Raw genomic sequence first — 23075 nt, forward strand, 5'->3', positions numbered from 1 at the left:
CCATTGAGATATTTCTCCCTACAGTTCAAAATCACTGAATTCTTCCTCCCAAGCTTCCAAACATTCCTTGCTCACCCAAAGAATGTGACATATTTTATCAGAATTACAGCACACTGCAAAATCTAATTAGTTGAAGTACAAAACTTGCTACATGCACACACATTGGCTGAATCAATCACGACAACATCTCTTACGTTCACTGCTGTTTGTTTCAAAGTTATTTTAGAAATTGTCAACTGAAGACAACACCTGTCAAGGAGCAGGTAGCGAGATGTCCATACGTTGTTCTCATACTTAATGAGTCCAGTTTTTTAGCGGTGTGTGGCTTGCGCATAGAGAAAATTACAGCCTGAGCTATACTTCGGTGCACTTGTTTGAACACAGCAATGTGGCCCGAGCTTTACTCTGGCACGGTCGTCAGTGTTCTTTGGCGGCAGATTCCCCAAATAATTAAATATCACTGGTTCGCAAAAGACATCAAAATACTGGTAATCATTAGTAGATTCCAACATGCTAACCAGTAATAATTCCAAAATGCAGAAAAAAAAAAATCAGAGTTCAAAGCTGCCCAGTGCGCTCTTGAAGGGAAAAGAGAGAAAAAGAAAAGAATAGAGAAAAACAATAATAGAGATCTTTCTCGTCGCTAACAGGTCACCAACATAAAAGTCAAGTCGCTGATTGTACAGTGCAGAATGACCTGGAGTGGCCTGTGAACTGTTAAACACAAATTATTTAGGAATAGAGAGACGACTCCCAAAAAGGCAGAAGTACTGTGTTGTTGACAGATAACAAACAAAAGGTACAGAGATTTGCTTTGCTAGCGTTTGGAATGAAATTCCTTTCTCGAGCTCTCTCTCTCTCTCTCTCTCTCTCTCTCTCTCTCTCTCTCTCTCTCTCTCTCACACACACACACACACATATCCACACACACACACATATATCCTGCCTCTTTCCATCCCTCACCTCACCCCACCATCCACCCCCACCTCACCGCAGCTCACTCAGTGTGGTGTCCTGTCCCACAGTGAGTGAGCTGCGGTGAGGTGGGGGTGGATGGTGGGGTGAGGTGAGGGATGGAAAGAGGCAGGAGGCAGAGAGGTGGTTTAGGGATAGCATCTAGTGGCTCTTGGGAGAATGGGGAGCTGTCCGTGGGCTAGGTAGGGGTGCAGGTGGCAGATGGCTGATCAAGAGATTTTACAGGCTAGGGCATGGGGTGATAGCACGCACGCACGCGCACACACACACACACACACACACACACACACACACACACACACACACACACACCCTCTGTTGGGGGGGGGGGGGGCGCAGCGATTTACCTTTGGTTTAGGCCAGGGAGGTTACAGGAGCGAAGAATGTGCTGTGAAAATAGCTCCCATCTGTGCATCTCAGAAAAGCTGGTGGTGGTGGTGGTGGTGGTGGTGGTGGTGGTGGTGGGGAGGCATGAGTTGGAAGCCTCCATTGAAATCTCGCATGTTGTGCTGTGCTGCACGTTGTGCCCCTGGGAGGTCCACTTTGTTTTCGCCAACAGTTTGATGCTGGCCATTCATTCTGGTTGAAAGCTTGTTGGTTGTCTTACCAATGTAAAATATGTGCAGTGGTTGCAGCAGAGCTACATGGCTACTTTCACAGGTGGCCCAGCCTCTGACGGGGTAGGAGAAGCCTGTGATAGGACTGGAGTAGGTTGTGGTGAGTGGGTGAATAGGGCAGGTCTTGCATCTTGGTGGATTGGGTATGGGAGTGGAATACGGTTGGACTAGTATGTTGCGGAGGTTGGGTGAACGGTGGAACACCACTTTGGGAGTGGATGGAAGTATCTTTGATAGTATGTCTCTCATTTCAGGGCATAACGATAGATAATCAAAGCCCTGACGGAGGAGATGGTTCAGTCGTTGAAGTCTCTTGTGGTATTGAGTGCCAAGGAGGGTGTTTCTTTGTGGTTGCTTCTTGGTGTGAAAGTGAGGATCAGGTGTGAGGGGGGTATGTCACAGATCTGTCTGTGTATTAGGTCTGGGGGGTATTGCCTGTCTGCCTTTGTGAGGCCTTCACCATACTGGGCAGGGGAGTTATCATAACTGCAGATGCATGTGTCAAAGGTGGCCAAGCTGTATGGGAGGGATTTTTTGGTGTGGAAGGGGTGGCAGCTGTCAAATTGCAGGTACTGTTGGTGAATAATGGGTTTGATGTGGACTGATATATAGATTTAGCTCTCTGAGGATGAGATCAACATCTAGGAAGGTGGCATGATGGGTGGAGGAAGATCAGGTGAAGTGCATTGGAGAGAAGGTGTTGAGATTGTGGAGAAATGAGGATAAGGTGCCCTGGCCTTGGGTCCAGATTATAAAGACGTCATCAATAAACCTGAACCAGACCAGGGGATTGGGGTTTGGGAAGCTAGGAATGTTTCCTCTTGGTAGCCTATGAAGAGGTTAGCATAGGAGGGTGCCATGCGGGTGCCCATCACTGTGCCACAAATTTGTTTGTATCATCATCATCATCATCATCATCATCATCATTTATCTGCTAAATTAGCAGGTCCTTTGCCTTGCCATTTTCTGCGATCCATTGCTTCCTTCTTAAGGCTGCTGTATGTTGTGCCGTCCATCATGACATCCAGTATCTGGAATCTCTCACTTCCTTTTCCCTTCTTCATAACGTTCTAAAACTGTTTTTATCAGTCTGTCATTCTTTCTTAATATATGCCCAATCCAATTTCTTTTTCATCTCTTTATTACATCTAGTAACTGTATTTTCTCTCCCACACTTCTCAGCACCTCTTCATTTTTTACTCTGTCCATCCAACTTATTCTTTCCGCTCTCTGCCATGTCCAGATCTCAAAAGCCTCCAGCCTTTCTCTGTCTTTTTTCCTTGTAGTCCTTGTTTCAGTGACATATAGAACAACAATCCATACAAGACATTTTATGAGTCTCTTTGAGTTCTCTGTCCAGATCACTGCAGAAAGTTCTCCTTTTCTTATAAAACGCCTCTTTTGCCATTGCTATCCTTGTTTTAATTTCTGTGGTGCACTTCCAGTCGGTGTCTATCCTGCTTCCAAGATACTTAAAATTTTGCACCTGTTCTAGTATTTCTCCATGCAGCATAATTTTTATTTTCTTATTTCCTCCTAGTGCCAATACTGTTCTTTATTTGTGTTAATTTTCATTCCATATTTTTTTCCATTAGTTGCAATGGTGTCCATCAAATCCTGTAATTCTTTTTTCCCTGTGGCTAAAATGACCATGTCATCAGCAAATCTCAAACAACCTACTCTTCATCCTCCAATTTCTACTCCTTTGTCATGTATTGAGCTTTGGTCAGTCATGTTTTCCAAGTAGAGGTTGAAAAGAGTAGGTGATAGACAGCACCCCTGTCTTACTCCTTTTCTTAGTTTGATCCAGTTTGTACTTTCTCCTCTCACTTTAACTGAAACTTTTTGATTAAGATATAATGAGTTTATAAGTCTTCTGGTTTTCCAGACCACTCTCTTTTCCCTCATTATAGCGGCCAGCTTGTCCCAAACCACATTGTCAAATGCCTTTTCTAGATTGATGAAGCACATATATAGGTCTCTTCCTTTTTCAATAAACCTTCCTCTCAAGATTCTTAGAAGCCCTATTGCATCTCTGGTGCCCGTATTCCGTGTAAAGCGAAACGGCTCCTCGCCAAGATTCTCCTCCATTACTTTTTCAAGTCTTTTATTAATTATTTTTAACATCACTTTGGCTTCATGTGAAATGAGGATGATTGTCCTGTGCTCGCTGCATTTCTTCGTTCCTTGTTTCTTTCTGTAATGGGATCATTACTGTTGTCAGAACGTCCTCAGGCCATTCACCACTGTCTTATATTTTATTACATAACCTCAATATTTCTCTTATTCCATCATGGTTCAAGCATTTTAGTATTTCTCGCGGTATTGTATCTGTACCTACCACTTTGCCATTTTTCATTGCAGCTATGGCAGACTTTACTTCTTCCATTATGAAGGTTGCTCCTTTTCATCATCACTTAAACTGTTGTGTGATTCAAGTTCCAGAGTTTCTGGTTTGCTATTTGTGTCGTATAGCTCTTTTAGATATTCTTCCCATCTCTGGAGGACGTCACGATCTTTGTACACTACCTCTTTATCTTTACTCAAAATTTCCACAGTAGCACTTCCTGCTCTGTTTTGTTCCCATGCCATAGTCTTTACTCTGTTGTATGGTAAGTCGTATCTTCCCTTCCTGTCCAGTTCTTCAATTTCATCACATTTCTCTTTTAGCCATTTTTTCCTAGCCTGCTCTGTTTCTCTTCTCAGTTCATTATTTAACCTTCGGTATTTCTTTCTTGCATCTTCAGTGTTCTTGTTTTTCAATTTTCTTCTCTCCTTCATCTCGGAAATCATTTCTTCACCATGGTCGCCTTCTTCAGTTTTTTTCATTCTTATTTATATTTCTGCCATAAGTAAGTTGTGATCACAGTTAATATCTGCACCTGGCAATGTGTGCACCTTCTTGATTCCGTTCCTGTATCTTTCTTCTACCAGTATAAAATTGATTTGGTTTCTGTATTTATCCCCTGGTGATTTCCAAGTGTAGAGCCTCCTCTTGTGGTTCTTGAACCATGTGTTTGCTGCTACCAGCTGCCTTTCCCTGCAGAAGTCAATTAACCATTCACCTCTGTCATTTCTCTTTCCAAAACCATGACTGCCTACTATGTTTCCCTCTTTCCCTTCTCCCACAATGGCGTTCCAGTCTCCCTTTACTATTTTGCAGAATTTTTTATTTTCGTCCATTGTTCTCTCTATTACACTGTACATTTCCTCTACAATTTGGTCATCATGTTCTGAAGTTGGCATATACACCTGGACAATCAGTAAATCTTTTTGTGCTCCTTTCAGCCTTACACCAATAACCCTGTCATTTGCATAGTCTACATATTCCACATGTTAAGCCAATTCCTTTGTCATAATCATTTGTACTCAATTCATTCTTTTTACTTCTCCTCCCGAGTAGTACAATACATATTCATCTGACTGCAACTCTCCATGTCCATTCCATCTTACCTCAGCAACTCCTACAAGGTCCATATGATTCTTTTCCATCTCTCTTTTAAGGTTTTCTAGTTTTCCAGCTTGTAGCAGAGTTCTATCATTCCAGGTACCAATTCTCATTTCGATTTTTTTGCCTTCTTTAAAGTTGCCGCCCCCCCCCCCCCCCCCCTTTCCCCGGGAGATCCGAATGGGGGACTATTTTACCTCCGGACTCTATAATCTGTGGTGGTATTCCGTTGCCTTCTGGAGTTCTGGGGGCCGCCCCTAACATGGGATACAGACGCCTTTTGCAGCTGCCCACTCTGGGTCAGACGCTGCATGAGAAGTATAGGTTGGAAAATGAAAGACCCCTAGCCCTCAAACCTAATAGTGTCAGGGTCGGAAAAGAACAAGAGCTGGCCAAGGGGAGCCAGATCGGAAAGATAAAAGTGAGGAGCCTGGCATAAGTAAGTGAAAGCAATACCAGGACTCAGCTCGGGGCCCCGTGGTCGCCAGCCATGTATCACTAGGTTTGACTCCCTTGTTTGTATACCTTCCCTTAAAGGTGAAGTAGTTATGGGTTAGGATTTAGTTGGTTAGGTATACGAGGAATAAAGTGTAATTACAATACAAAATACTGTAGTATATATTGACTATATTATGATGGGGATAGATTGCTACTCACCAAGTGGAGGAGGTACTGATTTGCAGACAGGCACAACAAAAAGACTGCAGTACATTTGAGCTTTCAGCCAGCAAGAAAGCCTAATGCCAAAGTATCTCCCCCCCCGTAGTTCAATTAACTGAGGCTATAAGCTGAAATGTATAGCAGTCTTTTTGTTGTGCCTGTCCATGACTCAACATCTCCTCTATGTGGTAAGTAGGATTCTATCTTTTTCATAAAATTGTAGGCATTCCCTCCTGGATTTTTCACAGTTTGTAATACATACTAGATGTTCATGACTTAACGTGAAAAAATTGTTATCAGAATAGCTTCCCCTGCTGCCCAGTCCAGTTTACATGTATTACCCTGTACAACATGCATTTTAAAACAAGTGTCGCCCTCAGACCATACAAAGTGTCCTAGTAATTGTTTTTGCTCCAGTAATTAAAACATAAAATTTACACAGAGGCTCAGCATAACTGACAAAGGAGTTCATGTTCATACATGATAAACAATACGTACCGCTTGCCCAGTAAAAGACACTCTTTTTGTTCTGTTCGATGGAAGTGTCAGATATTACATTGAAAGCACCACTTTAAAGTCTTTGTTATGGACCGAATCAACATTCAAATAATTAAACAAAAATTGCATAATGAGTGGTGCATATGATACATGGTTAAATAGAGAAGGGGACAAGGAATGCCATGCTGCCTTTACTTTCTGTGTAAGTGTCAGACTGTGATGCTCTAAACATTTACATAGTTAAAAAGAAGTAAACCATTGTATAATTTAATAAACAAAATACACACTTCAGTGATGTAGTTAGTTTCCTCCACTGTCATCAAACATATTGTTCGTTTTATATGAAGTGGTCAACATGTAATAATTCATAATGGTTTGTGCTATATTATTCATTTATAGTGCTGGCATAACTTCTGTGGTTTCTGTCATCATAAGACTAAAGCTGATGTAAACAAACACAGATGCCATGATTGGTCAGAAGGTGTAGCGCACACACACTGATAGTGCTACGCTCTTGTAAGGTGGTCATACTTGTGTATTACATATCTTATTACTAAGTTACATTAAATGAAACTTTAAGATATTCAAATGTATTAACAGTCATCAAAGTTTTCTTAAATCGTGCTGCAGCTATGTAATTTTAGGGTGCTTCCTGCTCCATAATGAAACATGCGTGTGAAAAACAGTTAAAAAGTGCCGAGAAACAGGTTGTTCTTAATGTTCTTCACTAATTTACAGAAAAAAATCAGCTTTGAAGTTTTACGAGGGACTATATTTGATATAGTTCAGATACAAATACACATTGATTGTATAGCAGAATCTATAGCATAGCAGACATGCTGTAATTTTTACATCAGGTTTATTCTTCTGGTGAACTCTGTATATATGTGAAGGTCTTATTTTATGCACGTCAGTGCTGCAACCACACTGGTTTGATTGGTTTTGCGATATAATGTATCTGTGAATTAAACATTAATTTTTGAAGCTTCACTCAGTAGTCATAATTTGCCATTTTGCGAAGGCCACCATGTATGTCTTTATGTTCCTCAATATGCAGGTTCTCTAGCCAACTGCCTTCACCTCTCCCTTTTAGACCCTGATGAAACCCAGCTTCTGCTCCTGAGCTAGCTCTCAGAGGCAGCTTCTCTGGCCGTAGGCAGTCCTTACCATGCCTGTCCACTGCAGTTCAGCACATGCTGCACCAACAAATATGATCTCAACTTTTTGCACCAAGCAAGGTGGCATGGTGGTTAGCATACTGGACTCGCATTCAGGCAGATGATAGTTCAAACCCGCATCCAGCCATCCTGATTTAGGTTTTTCTGTGATTGCCCTGAATCACTTCAGGCAAATGCTGGGATGGTTCCTCTGAAAGGGCGCAGCCAATATCCTTCCCTAATCCGATGGGACCAATGACCTCGCTGTTTGATCCCTTCCCCCAATCAACAAACCAACCAAAATTTCACCCAGCTTGCTGGCATACATTTTATGTCGCAATTTTCAGGTTTCAGTAGTTGATAGCAGATGGTATGATGAGATCATTCAGTATTGTAAGTATTTAATTGTGCTTGAAGAGTATATACAGTAATGCCCAGAAGAGAGAAAACATAGTTGCAGTAACTAGAATTGAATTAAAACTAATACCTTCTTATTTCAAATTAGGAGCAGTTCATTAGGCTAATTGAGTCAGTTATACTAGGGTCACTCCAAAAGAAATGCACACTATTTTTTTAAAAAAATCCATCTTTTATTCTACAAGTTTGAAAGTTTTACAGTGTGTAGTTACATCCTTCAGGAACAATATTTTCATTTTTCCACACAATTTCCATCCCTCTCAACTGCCTTACGCCATCTTGGAACCAGCGTCTGTATACCTGCCGCACGGTAAAATTCTGGACCAACCTGTTCGAGCCACTGTTTGGCAGTGTGCACAAGGGAGTCATCATCTTCAAACGTTGTTCCACAAAGAGTGACTTTCAGTTTCCCAAAGAGATGATAGTCGCATGGGGCCAGGTCAGGACTGTAAGGCGGGTGTTTCAGTGTTGTCCATCGGAGTTTTGTGATTGCTTCCATTGTTTTTTGATTGACATCTGGCCGTCTGGCTGTGCATTGTCGTGCAACAGCAAAACATCCTGCTTTTGCTGATGTGGTCAAACACAATTCAGTTGAGCTTGAAGTTCCTTCAGTGTCGCCACATATGCATCAGAATTTATGGTGGTTCCACTTGGCAATATGTCCACAACAAGAGTCCTTCGGAATCGAAAAACACCTTATCCATAACTTTTCCAGTAGAAGGTGTTGTTTTGAATTTTTCACCTGTCGCAATTCTTCTAAGAAATTCATCTCCACCACTCTCGTACTGTTTCAAAGGTTCACCGCATATCGTTTCTCTTGTTTCTTTGTGAGCCACCGTCAACATCCTGGGAACCCACCTGGCACAAACCTTTTTAACGCCCACACTTTCAGTATTCTGAAAACACTTCCTTCCCCTATCCCAATGTAGCTTGACAATTCGTTCACTGTGATGCGTCTGTCAGCAGTCACCAATTCGTTAACTCTCTGCATATGGTCTGGAGTGTGTGCAGTAACAGGCGTGCCACTGCGAGGACAATCCTCAATATTGCCGTGCCTGCTTTCATCGTATAACCTGTTTGCCCACTGACTGACTGTACTGCGATCGACAGCAGCATCTCCATACAACTTTTTCAACCTCTTGTGGATGTTTCCCACTGTCTCGTTTTCACAGCACAGGAATTGTGTGACAGCATATTGCTTCTGACAAACATCATGTGTAGCAGCCATCTTGAAGACGTGCTGTGACGGCACTGCTCACGGGAACAGGTTGAACTAAGTCTGAAAACAAGCAGGAAGGGTGTATCTAGACACTGTAAAACTTTCACACATGCAGAATGAAGACTGTATTTTTACCAAAATAGTGTGCATTTCTTTTAGAGTGACCCTCGTATTTATGCTTTTATTTTGAGCAGAGTGTAGTCTGATAGTCAAGTTGACAACATTTTGATCCTGGTTCTTAGGCTGGAATCCTTGGATATGTGAAAGAAACTGAAAAATAGACTGCTGCATTAGCACTGTTGAATATGCATTTCCTGGCTTTATCACAGAATTGAGATAACAGGAAAAGTTCATTTTAGGTCATGAGAAGGTTGACAGTGAGTAACAACAAAACTTATATATAACATTAACTAACTACATAATCAAAGAGTGTCTGCAGAGGGGTCACTGGAGGAACAGTTTATGGGTCAGTCTTGTATCTCTCCCATTGCTGTGGAGTCGGCAGCATTGTGATTTACCATGAATAAAAGATGGAAGGTTTCTATAGGAATCCCATTTATACATCTGGATCTGTTCCGCCAGCCACCTTATATTGTACAGTAGAGGATCTTCCTTTTACAAATAATAAACATTTGTATGGGCTCTAAGTTTTCAGTGTTTTGCATCCAACTGGAGCAGTATCCCTGGGTTTTCTTTGTAATGGATAATTGAAATTGGAGGTCAGCATTTCTGCTTTAAGTTTGCTGCCCTAAATTTCATTTACTATGTTATCCATGAGTGTGTAAATACTTACCTTTGGTGCCAGTGACAGCCTTCACACACCACCAGAAATTCTTTGTGTTTTATGAGAGGTCTTTGGATAAGACTCTGCTACAGTAGTCACAGAAAGTTCCTCACATTTTCCTTTTAACAGCCAAAAGCATTTCGTGTAGCTATTATCTTATATTCGTGTAACTAGAAATCCGTATCTTTCAGTTTTTCTTCACTAACGCCCATTGTCTCTGGACTGAGTCTTTGCATTCCCCGTTCCAGATTTTCTATCTCCCCTACTATGTTAAAACTTCTTTCAGTCCATGCTCTAACTCACAGTATGTTACCATTTTGTTGCTTATTTAGTCTTCATCTCAAAGTTATCTCCCACTTGGCAGCTCCTTCCTGGAGATCCGAAGGGGGCTAATCCAAATCTTTTGCCAGTGGAGAGATCATTATGACATTTTTTCAGTTGAAGGCCTTAGTTCTTGTTGATAAACATTGTGTGTCTCGAATGCAGTTGTTTTCATTGCCTTTTGCATCCTGTTTCCATTGCCTTTTGCATCATGTTGTCCTTGATGACTGCTGACTCTTTCACCTTTTAGGGTTTGTTTTCCACCCGAAGGGCAAGATGGTGTTATGAAATGCTAACTGATGATGATCAAAGTAGAGAGGACTGGCAATGGCAAGAAAAGTGTTTTTGAAGAAGAGAAATTTGTTAACATCGAGTATAGATTTAAGTGCCAGGAAGTCATTTCTGAAAGTATTTGTATGGAGTGTAGCCATGTTTGGAAGTGAAACGTGGACAATAAATAGTTTGGACAAGAAGAGAGTAGAAGCTTTCGAAATGTAGTGCTACAGAAGAATGCTGAAGATTAGATGGGTACATCACATAACTAATGAGGAGGTATTGAATAGAATTGGGCAGAAGAGGAGTTTGTGGCACAACTTGACTAGAAGAAGGGATCTGTTGGTAGAACATGTTTTGAGGTATCAGGGGATCCGTCAATTTAGTATTGGAGGGCAGCGTGGAGTGTAAAAAATGTAGAGGGAGACCAAGAGATGAATACACTAAGCAGATTCAGAAGGATGTAGGTTGCAGTAGGTACTGGGAGATGAAGAAGCTTGCACAGGATAGAGCAGCATGGAGAGCTGCATCAAACCAGTCCCAGGACTGAAGACCACAACAACATCATCTGTTCTTCTGACCTCTTTGACAAGGGCTTCAGCAGAGTGAGGGCGCTTCTTATACCATGAGTCTCTGGCTGCCAATCTGATGATTTTTATTCAAAATTTGAGCAGTGACTGGGATGTTTTAATTGCTAGGCAAAGATGCTACTCCTAGAACACTTTCCTATGATAGATCTTGCCTGAGCATTCTACGCATTGAATTTGCTTCATATGACATGCTAGAAACTGCGCTTGCGTGTTCCTTTTTATTCCTCTCCTCCTTCTTCTTCTTCCACACAGGACATCCATGGGTTTCCATTGTGCTATTACTTCTAAATAATTTAATACGAGATTCTGCACCACTCCTATTGTTGATGTAGTATCCAGGTCATTGCTTTCTTCCGGAATGAAAGACTGGAATTTTTTGTGCCATTGAGTGTCATTTTTTAATTTCTGGTCAACAAAAGACCAGAAAGCAGTCAGGCCATTCCATTCTGGTGATCCTAACATGCTGAAGGAACGTATTCAAGAGAACATCATGATGACCACACAAGTTATCATACGTCAAGATGAAATTTCGTTAAGATGTTGGCGACATTGTCCTCCTGTTCATTGCAGAATTTCATCCCTGTTCTGTATAACAGTGAGATTGCCCTCAACAGCAACGAGAAATGTACAGTGGCCCCATATAATGCACCCCAGACCACCACTCAACCACTATTTTGTTGCTCATGTGGGACACAGTGTTGGAAGCATTCAATATTACTGAGTTGTCTCCTAACAGCTGTAATGGTGTCCATGGTGTTGTGGTGTATGATGCTGTACTCACTGTAGTTGCTGGGAATGGAGATTTGCATTGTACAACAGGCTCCTAACAGTTTGATGCTATGATGCTATATATAATGCCATGGCCTCTTCAAATGACAAATTCTGTTCTGGAGCACGCAGTCTACGGTTCCTTTGATTAAAAAGTCATAGTTACTGATCATCCTGTATGACTGTCAAACAGGGAGACGTTTTGTAGTAGAAGTCCTCAATGCTCCAGTTAGTTTGAAACTATTCCATCCACACAGCATCATTTTGACTATGGTGCACTTCTCAGTTTAACACGCTTTCTGCCCATAACATTATGATGTGGACCCAGTCATTGGTAACAATTGTCCATTGTGGCTTGAGGGATGTTCTCCCTATTGTTCCACAGATGTCTCAGATGCGTCCTTACTGATGCTTTACTTCCTACTGAAATGCTGCAGTCAATTGAGAATGGTGTTCTGCCCATAAGTAGCACTCTTGGTAATTGTGTGTATGTGGACAAACAAGGTCAGGGGTGACCTTCTGATCAGTGCAGGAACAATTATTGGAACACACCTGTGTCACATATCAGGGTGATACAAAAACTTCTGCCACTATGGCTACTCACTCTGGTAATATCAAGTTCCAATCATTGTTTGCTCAGTACACTTCATGTTCTCCTTAATAGCTACATTTTCCATTAGAAATTTCCTTACATTTTGCTTTAATCATGCCTGTAACAGTTTTTACTGTGTACATGAGTACCTTTGTTAAATACTTGCCCTTTTTAGTTGTGTGTCTGTACAGCTGTCATTTGATAAGGTGGTGAACATGGTGGTTAGTTTAATTTGCTATACATCCTTGTTCCTAAATAAATTCTCATAAACTCATTTTCGGACCTTCTGCATGATGGGTATACCTTTGTATATATTTTTACTATTATTATGATGTATGTACGTGATTGAAAAGGGCTTCATTTCTAGGTCATCAGAATCTCTATTTTACACAGTGGGTTATGAGTATGTAATCACTTGAAATTCGAAAATGATTTAGAATCATCAGATCCTTTTAGTTTCCTAATTGTTGGTAAACTAGAGTGAAATTTGTTTTTAGTCCCCTTTGATTCTTACCATCCCAAATTCTCTTAATAGTCTGCTGTCATAGTAAGTTAGGATCAAATGTACTTTTGAACAGAAAAAAGACTGAAAATCTAAGTTTGAGTCTTCAAAACTTTACTTAATTGATTAGTTAACATAGGTAGGTAATAAGAAACAATATAGGGAAGTGAAAGATGTGAATAAAGTCATCTCAAACTCTTTTTCTTGGGTGAGAGAAGCTGGAGGTGAATAAACAGAAATGACATTTTATCATAACAGTAAACACACATTTTAAAGCATGTCCAATATATTGACTCGCCCCCTTTTACTGCCACCTGCTCCTCCTCCAGTGTAGCTATTCCATCGTTCCAGTCTTTACAAAAACCAAAGGAAGCGTAAAGTGGTCGAACAGTTAACTTGAAAGTTGACATTGGCTACAGTCAAATGACATACTTAAACTGCCAGCATTAATTAAGGTATTGCTAATTGAAATCAGATATTGTGGAACTGGCTACATTCATTACTGTATTTCAGACCTCTATCTTAGGAAAATTGCTTCCAGATCCAGGAGGAACTGTATCTTAGCGTATATTTGGAGCATGCTCTACACCTAAACTTCTTTTTCCTCATAATGCTGTTTTTATATGATTTATTTTCACTTTGCTGATTATGTGCTTTCATTTGTTTCTCTTTCTGATTTTCTCTGTTACCTTGTTTTTTACTGATTTATCTCCCTTCTTTTACATGATATTTTGAAATTAGATTTATTGATCTTTCTGTGCTGATCTCTGAGTGTTAAGTAGCCTGCTTTTCAAGAAGTGCGCTAGGTTTTAAATACTGATTAATATAGTACATCATTATTTCTTTCTTGGTGACAATGACTTGGAATGACCCTCACCCCATTTCATTAAGATTGTTTTTATAGTGTTCATGTTTTCTGTTCACCATTTGTCTCGACAGAACAGTTATTTGTGTAATTTTTTATATTGAATCCTAATGTTAGGATTTTTTTCACTTGGATCTTCCTGTAATGTTCATAATAATCACCATGTTGATAATAGTTACTGAAGCTTTGTTGTTTAATATACTTCTTTTTGTCTCCTCCTCTTCCCAGAACTGGTATTCCTATCAGTTCACTTGCTTGCAGGTACTTGAGTTCTTAAAGTCAAAAGAAAACTGTGTGGATTTACTGCTCAAGCATTTGGGAACTTCAGCCATCATGGATCTTGTATTAAAACTAATCACACAGATTGAAGGAGTACAAATGAAACAGAACATTCTCACAGTAAGTATATTTGCGATTTATTTATTGTTAAATATCAGTTTCAGATGACTAACTGTTAATGTTTAAACTAATTGGAGTGGTGCTATGCCAACTTTCCAGAACAGTCATTGTATTTATCTGTGCTGCTCTTAAGTGTCTTAATCGATATTAATTTTTTTACTGTTGTTTTGTGAGACACAAGTTACAGTAAGTAAAAAAAAAAGATGTCAACATTCCGAAGAGTGTTTTGAACACCATAATGCTTCACTTTGTATGATCCTGTTGGAGGTGGATTGTCTTCCTGTGACATTTGAACTGATTTACCCAGCTAGTTGTAGGGGAACCTAGAGTTTAACATGTATTTCGAACCAAGATGCAGCTTCACATTTTTCACATCAACAAACACTACCAGAAATGAAAGAAGTGATAAGTGACAGATGAAAATCTTAGGAATGATCACATATCAAACTCCAGACCTTTACATTTGTGGTCTGGCACTTTACTGCCAAACCATTGGACTGATAGCAGATCATACATAGAACTATGATAAAATTGGATATTAGGTTCAGTGTATGATGATCTTTTTTATTTTATTTATTGTTATTAGTTGTATCAGAATGTAACAGTATCATAAGAAAAGCAGTTCTATTCTTTTTTTTGTCTTCATTAATTTTGAGAAGTTGTAGGATGAAGATGACAAATTACAGTACGAAATTTCTATACAATTTCAAATGAAATTTAAATAATTATTAGAAGAGAGGTAACTGGAGTTTAGCCTCCAGCAGTGTCACCTGCCGTGAATTTTTGTATTTAACATGTTTAAGTATTGTCACCCAAACAAAATAAAAATGAATGTAGTAGGTTACTACAGAAATTAGAATCAATATGGAATAAAGTCTGGGATTTCTTTGCCACAGAAACAAGGTCACAAGGTCATTGTGAACTTGTTCCATTCCTCGATGACAGGTTGGTACCTATTCATACCTATATTACTTACGCGTTCTAGAAAAATAAACACTTGAAATATGTATGATCAGCATTATATAAGATGATTCTGGATTAACCAAACTTACAGAGATGGAGAATGGTAACTATCAATTTGAGGTAAGGGATCCTGGTCTGGAAAGAACAGTGTCAAAAGTTATAAGTGGAAATCGTTCTGGTACCTCTGACAGTCTAATACATGTACTAGTACTGTTGTTGCCAAGAGTGTAGGGTAGACAACTTTCAGGGGTGGCAGTATGAACAAAGGGAAGGGAAAAAGTCCGATAAAAAATGCATATGAAGTGCATACCTTAAGAGATATGAGCACTTGTTCATCTTCATTGCTGTGAAACACATCTCTTATATTGAACGTCTGCTCATCTGTCACAAGGGGGAATTTTTCTCTTGTATTGGGCTATACTATCACCTCTGAAAGTCACCTACACTTCAGTCTTATTAACAACAGTACTGGTACATGTATTCCACTGCCAGAGGTATCAGAACAATTTTAGCTTATAACTTTCAAATCTCTTGTTTCTGGATCAGGGTCCCTTACCTCAAACTAATACAGGTACCCTTCTCAATCATCTCGTATACCAGACGTACAGGCAGTGACTGATTTTGGGCACCTTAGCATTGTTTGAGTTGGAGTTTATTATCGCTATGATACACTAATGCTTGTAATGTTGTGCTATCTTCTCCAAACATAAGACTTCATTCAGCATTGTTATCTAATTTTAATGAACAGTGCACCATCAAGTCACAGATCTATTGTGCTGTCAACTAAAGATAAAGTGGTGGTGGTGATAAAAGATAAGAAATATATGGGGAAATTTCAGATTCTTCCAAAATCAAAACTGGAGTAAGACAAGGAGATGGACTGTCTATTGTTTTTCATATGCATCCTGAGAAAAGTGCTGCAAAAATGGTGCAAACAGAACTCAAACCTCAAATTGATCAACCAATCGTTCTATGCAGAGGCAAGTAATCTACATATTGCCTAGCATTTGCAGACAGTTTAGCAGCCTTAACTTGCTACATTTCATCTGCCCAAAATCAGATTGAACTCTTGAAAGAAACTGCAGACTTACTAGAGAGATATGCAGCAAGAAATGTACCTCCAAGCACACTAAACCAAGACATACAGTACAGTAGTTAACGAGAATGCCACTTTGGATCAGATAAAGTAACTTTAAATAGGAAAACAGACATTGAAAACATTGAAAAGAAGGAATCCAAAATTGCAAGAAAAATATGGGTCCAAAACTTATAGTAGATGTGGAATACCAACCAAGAGGCAAACAGGAAGTCCAACAATACACAAATATCCATGGTGACATTAGAAAATGCAGGTTAACATTCTATACACACATTAAACGAGTGATCACAGACAGGCTTACAAAACAGAATTGACTGTTAACATAGGGATAAAGCCAAAATGGACATGATGAAATAGATTTTCAAGATCATAGCTGGTCTGAAATTAGCAGGAATTACACCGTATTATGTCCAAAACTGTGAAAGCTTGAGGTCCAAAATTCACAAACAGCAGGGTGACTTACAGGGAAAACCAAAGTTGACGGGGCCAATATGGCTGAAAAGAGAACAGACGACCACAGAAAGAGAATGAAAGAAATGGGGGCACAAAGGAAGGCAAATCACCACCACCACCACCACTAAGTTTTTCATGTGTTCCTGATGGGCTTATTATTAATGTTAATTTATTAATGTTAATTTATAATATGAATACTTTTGTGAGTACATGGGCCAGCTTAGAACACAGAGTCTTGGAGAGAGAATTGAGGAAAGTCACAAAAGAACTTGTAAATTTAAAGTAAGAGTACAAATGTGAAAATTAATGATGGACGAAACGATCACACTTGTTATTAGTTTCTGTATCCAGCCAACATCTACACACCTACTACCACAATAAGTGTCAGTGAAGAGGTTCTTGGCTGTTGCAACCAGGGGATAAATCCCATGAGCCTCTGTAAGACTCTCAGAATTCTTTGTTTGAATCAAATTACCATTTTCAGTCATTTAAAAGGGAAAAAAGGCATCAGTAAATGTGATTTAGTTAGCATTTCGTGTTATTCTCTGTTGTAGCAAAGAACACCAGCAATGATTTTGGGATATCAGTGACGTGCACACGAAGACTTTGGGTTTTTCTCCAGTATTTATTCAATTTTGTGCATATAGAATGGTGTTTTGTTTTTGCACATTTCAAAAAATTGACACAGAAATTATTGCACACCTTTGATTCACTTATAATCACTGTCTTTGCATTTGCTGATATTCACAGTAATTGTGGAACCATTTCATTACTTAGATGTAATTTTCTGTATTTGGGTCATTCCTTTGCAAATTATCAGATTTTAGCCAAAGTGGGTTGCATCATGGTTACAGATTTCAATGAAATTTGATACAGTTAATACCTTCACTAAATTAAGTTCATGTCTCAAGTATTGAAATGTGAAACCCCTGGGGGCTGAGCTAGGCCCTCCCAGAGTTACATCCCCCACCCCCCCCCCCCCCAAAAAAAAAGAAAAAGTGTGACATCCTAGCTCCCGTACTAAATCAGATACAGCCAAAAGGTTGGTCTCATTTGAAAGGTAACACCTCTCCCTTGTAGGAGAAAGCAATAATGTGTGGCAATGATTCACAGTTCAGAAGTAATAAATAGACAAACAGCTACACAAATTATCTCATTTTTGCAAGTTTCCAGTGTTTTTTTTTATCTTACATGTGAATGATAGTACTGAAACAATATTTGGTGTGTTAAAAGAGGTGTTAAGGCTGAATTCATACAAAAAATTTGGTACTTGCATGTACACATTGACTTTTTGGATTTTGAAAATTCCAAAATTGTTGAAAATCACTATTTGGGACCTCCCCAAATCCACTGTGTGCAAGGTCACAGCTTGCTGCAAATTGTTTCATTACGTAGCTTGTGTCTAAGTCTAATTACCCCCAAAATATCTGTCTTACTCCAGTGCATAACTTTTTTATTGTGCTCTTTAACAGCTTGTACGTGTTGAGGACAATTTTGTAAGTGCCACAGAATTTGACACAAGAGACCATTACTCTGCAACATATTCAACATGAATTAGTAGAAATAGTGTGTTTCACACTCTGAACACATTAATCATTATCTAAATAAAATGTTACATAGGAAGCACATGTGTTGAAGATCAGTGCCTTTCCTCACTTTTACTGCTGAAAGTTGTTAAACAACTGGAGTATCTAAATTTCAGTTGCTCTGTCCAGTGCATACTGTCCGCCTGTTATAGTGTTTGGCACAATATTTGGTTTTAGAATGTCTCAGAGTTTCACCCAGCTGACTTCGTTGGTTAAAAAGTAAACTTTAGCTGGACCAGGTGGATCCACATACTTTACCAAAACATCTTGGTTTGTTTCAGAACAGTCCACAACAAAAGCAAGTTGCCACTTAGAATCGTAGACTCAAATAATGTAAGAAGATGGCCTGATATTCTGCAATGATACTGATTGCTATTTTACTGGAGAGTGTTGTGCCTCTACATTGTGAGAGAGAGAACCCATATCATATCTCATGGTGCATGAAGTTCGATACATCTTATCATCCTTTCCAGCTGGTATAAAGTGGTGGTATTGTCTCGTGTTTGGAATTGTCGTGCACTGATCAAATCTTTCATTCAGTAGCATTGCACTGTTATTTTCAATGCCTCCTCAGAAGACATAGAAGAACTGAATACCCTTTATCTTGTGTGATGCAAATTCAAAAAGTGCTTGTGCAGTGAGGATTGGTTGATGTTCTTGTAGACTTTTCCTGGCACCCAGTCTTCTTTTGACTGTCTTCCCAACTCTGTCACAGGCACTCTTCCTGTGGCTAATGGCAAAGAAATGCCACTCAGTATTAATCCGAAGTCCTCAGAATGCAGTGTCAGATTTTTAAATTTTTCTGTTTTTTGTATTGAGATGGTGCTCCATTTGAAAAGTAGTGGATTTTTCCTAAGTGTGGCATTGCATCTTTTATATGGGAATAATGTACTGCAGCTGTTGAGTGAATGAGATAGTCACTTACTATGCGCATTGTCTTTACAGTTGATGGTGCTGACCCTGATTTCAGTAGATAAACTACAAAAGGGTTCACTGTGGCATGGGATTGCTGGCAGTGAAATCCTTGCATTGCATCTTGTGCAATAGATAAGTAATTCTCAGAAAAATCGCCAATCACAATACACTGTTGGGCTGAGTGTTTCTTTCAGTGAAGCTAGATAACGTGATTACTGTTTTGTTATAAAATGATGTCTTTTCAGCAATTCCAGTGTCCAAAAATAGTTTATGAAATCATCAACTATTTCCACCACTTATATCAATATACACCAATCTGCCGTGATCCACTGCATATACTGGACATCTTCAGCCAAACACAGTGCTTCTAATACTGCAAGAGGAGCTGAAATACATTGCACTCCAGGGTACTTACCACATTTATATAACATATAGTTCTTGTTTTTGGTAGAGCATACAATCTTCTCAAGTAAGTCTAGTTGTCATCTTAAGTTTGGCGACATCTAACATCAGCTTCATGTTCTGTTGCTGAATACACACACACAGAGCATGGGTTCCATGAACACCTGCGGGTACACACCATTTGGGAAGCAACTGTGCAAATTTCAAGAAACCGGTTTTGTAAGTGGGAAATTCTCTTTGAAGGCTGCATACAGCTTCTTCAAATTCACTAAAACAAGGCATTTCTATTGGTGTTATTTAACACCACATTCCGATCAGTCAGATGCAAAGTCTTTCATCCCTGGACACAAACAACTGTACTCATCATCTTCATAAAATGTACAAACAGCCTGATGTACTTTATCACATAAAGACTTGCGTCAACGATGCGTCACATCAGGCAAGATGAATCACTTTCTGGCCAAATGTTCTTTTAATGGGTGATAGTCACTGGGCACCAATTCAGGATAATAGGGTGGGTGGGTGATTATGTTCCACTGAACAATGTAAAATTAGAGAGATTAGAGCGCGCACGGAGGCTTTCAGACAGTCGTTCTTCCTGCGAACCATACGCGACTGGAACAGGAAAGGGAGGTAATGACAGTGGCACGTAAAGTGCCCTCCGCCACACATCGTTGGGTGGCTTGCGGAGTATAAATGTAGAAATGAAACTGTTGCAGGAGAGCAACGGTTTGCCGAGCGATGTGTGGGCGAGCGTTGTCATGGAGAATGTGTACGCCCTTGCTCAGCATTCCTCTTCTCCAGTTCTGAATTGCCAGTTTGAGTTTTTTCAGAGTCTCACAGAACCTGTCAGCGTTAATTGTGGTCACAGCAATGCAGCTCTGACGACGAGGTGAAAGAAGAGGTTCTTAGATTTCTGAACAGCAAGGTGGTGAGCTGGTATGACATGGATATAAAAAAAACTGCCACAGGTTCTCCAAAAATGCATCGACAGGAATTGTGATTATGTTGAAAAATAGCTAGAAGTTCAAGCTGTAAACTGATGTAAACCATTGTAGAAATAAACAGGTCCATGTACTTATAAAAAATAGGAGACTTTACTATTGGGATTACCCTCGTAACTCTGACACCCCCCTCCTTTTTTTTTACACACAATCTTGTGACAAGAGAATGAGTCACAACAAACATGACCAAAAAGTGTGTAAAATTGTCCAGGTATACTTTCTCATGGTGGTCACACAAAGTTTCCTCATCTTCAATTTGTAATCCTGTACGAACAGCCAATAGGTGCTTTGTCTCATCACTATAGCCACACATGTTTGACTCCTAATTGTCTACAGTAAGGTAGTTTGACATTCCTGCCCCAATGCTGTGTACCAAGAAAACATTTCTCCATGTCATTCACACATGACCATGCACTTCACGGCTCACTTCCGTACTGAACTGTAGTGTCATGCTCACTCCTCATGAGATAATTCAGTACTGTGCACAATAACAGCACAGCTGTGATTGGATGGTTGTGGTGGACCAGCCAGGATACCTGGGATGGCGGAACTGTATTACAGGTGGTGTTTAGGTTGCTGTCTGTACATAAAAAAATAAATTATTATTACATATATTAGGCTTCCTACAAGTGATGGATGGGACATTTGGAGTTAGGGAAATCAAAATAAAATGTTTAATTTTAGTCTTTGATTTCTTTACTTTGAATTAGAGCATGTATTATTTGATGGAGAAGATTAATGAGCAATTTCAGTCATTCACCATTATTTTTGTCTGCAGTTTTGACTAATTGTCCTGAATTAACACCATAAAAATAAAACAGTGAAAAATTAAAAATTTAATGTTGAATATAACTTAATGCACTTTGGACACTTCAGAAAAAATCCCTTAAAGATAGCAGTGGCATGGTTTGGTGCTTTAGGGGATAGATTTTAAGTTCATTATCTTGTATAAATTGTGCCATTCACACAGCGTTTATCCGTCGCGGCGTTATAACTTACAGAATTCCGTAGGTCTTGAGCAGGACTCAGTGAAATGAGTCTTCCTTTACTATCAAAAAGCTATGCATGATTTTAGTGGGAGAGCTTTCATTGTAAAAAAGAAATTAATGCAAAAGAACTTGGCGATGCCTTCTAGTTTCCAGATCTTCTGGTTATGCTACTGAAAACAAGCTTAATAATGAACTACTTGTCAGTAATGATGGGCTGTTATTGCAACAATAAACTGTTTATCAATAATGGTGTGAAATGATTGCCAACTTGACAACTTACTGTTTACCACTAGCACCCACAAGTGTAATTTGTCCAATACGATGGTGATAAACGAAAGGGGGGAAAAGTTGCAGAATCTTTATATTCTCTACATGTAAATTTACCGCCTTAGGATTTCATTGAAACTGTTCGCAGTCATGACTTTTACATTTTTAACTGTCACACAAAGGCTCATTCACTCATAGAATGCCTGGTATATGTGGTGTATCAGTATTAGAACATGGTTAAATGGCTTACGATAAATGGAGTAACATAGATATTAGACTTAGATACAAGCTACATAATGAAACAATTTGCAGCATGCAGTGACCTTGCACACATTGCATTTGGATAGGTCCGAAATAGTGATTTTAGACAATTGTGGCATTTTCAAAATCCAGTCAGTCAAGTGCACAAGCAAGTAACATGACCAAATTTGTTTTATGAATTCAGCCTTATCAGCTCACTATGTTTCAGTACTATCATTCACACACGAGATAAAAAAAATATTGGAAACTTGTAAAACTGTGATAACTTGTGTAGCTGTTTGTCTATGTATTACTTCCAAACCATGAATCATTGCAACACATCCTTGTTTTCTCCTACAAGGGAGAGGTGTTACCTTTCAAATGAGACCAACCTTTTGGCTTTGTCTAATTTAGTACAGGAGCTAGGTGGTCACATATGGAGACACATTTTATGAAGGGGGGGGGGGGGGGGGAGGGAAACAGAGGTTTCACGTTTGAATATGAACTTACTTTAGTGCAGTGTTAACTGTAACAAATTTCATTAAAACCTGTAACCATGATGCAACCACCACCTGATGAGTTCTAGTGGAATGATCTATTCATTATTGACAAACTGATTGAAATTTAAGATGGTCAAAGGAAAAGAAAACTGAAAATATCAGCTACATAGTTTCTCAGTCCCTATCTTTCTTCTACCTCTATTTGTAACTGTAATTACTTTCATTATTGTGGATGTGACAGTCATACCTATCACTGTGTGACAGTTATTCTGTGCCACATCACATTCATATTTCTGGGTACAGGTTACAAAAGCTACCTCTACACACTTTTTTGCCCACAAATAACAAAACTTAACAGTATTAGTATCACACTCAACATATAGCAAATATATAGCTGTAAAATATCCACAGTGCATTCCATTTTTAAATCATGTGAGATTTCCTATTCTCTTTGCTTTTCCATTTTATAAAGTGTTCTGACATGTCTTACAATTCTTAATTGACCAAAAATAGGCCAGATGATCATATGTAATCTTACTTTGCATATTGTCATGGTTTTTGCCTCAATCTTG

The 23075-nt window shown here is 39.3% G+C and overlaps 1 protein-coding gene across 8 annotated transcripts in view; it reads left to right on the forward strand.

The window, feature by feature from the left end:
- The window catches only part of LOC126277663 (serine/threonine-protein phosphatase 6 regulatory subunit 3), a 174271-nt gene that overhangs the window by 45446 nt on the left and 105750 nt on the right, over positions 1 to 23075 (forward strand). For 4 of the 8 annotated variants that reach the window (XM_049977381.1, XM_049977377.1, XM_049977376.1 and 1 more), the window contains exon 5: positions 13915 to 14085. In XM_049977381.1, the coding sequence (XP_049833338.1) occupies positions 13915 to 14085 (171 nt within the window). The remainder of the gene's footprint in view (positions 1 to 13914; positions 14086 to 23075) is intronic. The other 4 variants (XM_049977378.1, XM_049977379.1, XM_049977383.1 and 1 more) reach the window with 1 other exon arrangement.

Source organism: Schistocerca gregaria, chromosome 1 (genome assembly GCF_023897955.1).
Source record: "Schistocerca gregaria isolate iqSchGreg1 chromosome 1, iqSchGreg1.2, whole genome shotgun sequence".
Lineage (NCBI taxonomy): Eukaryota > Metazoa > Arthropoda > Insecta > Orthoptera > Acrididae > Schistocerca > Schistocerca gregaria.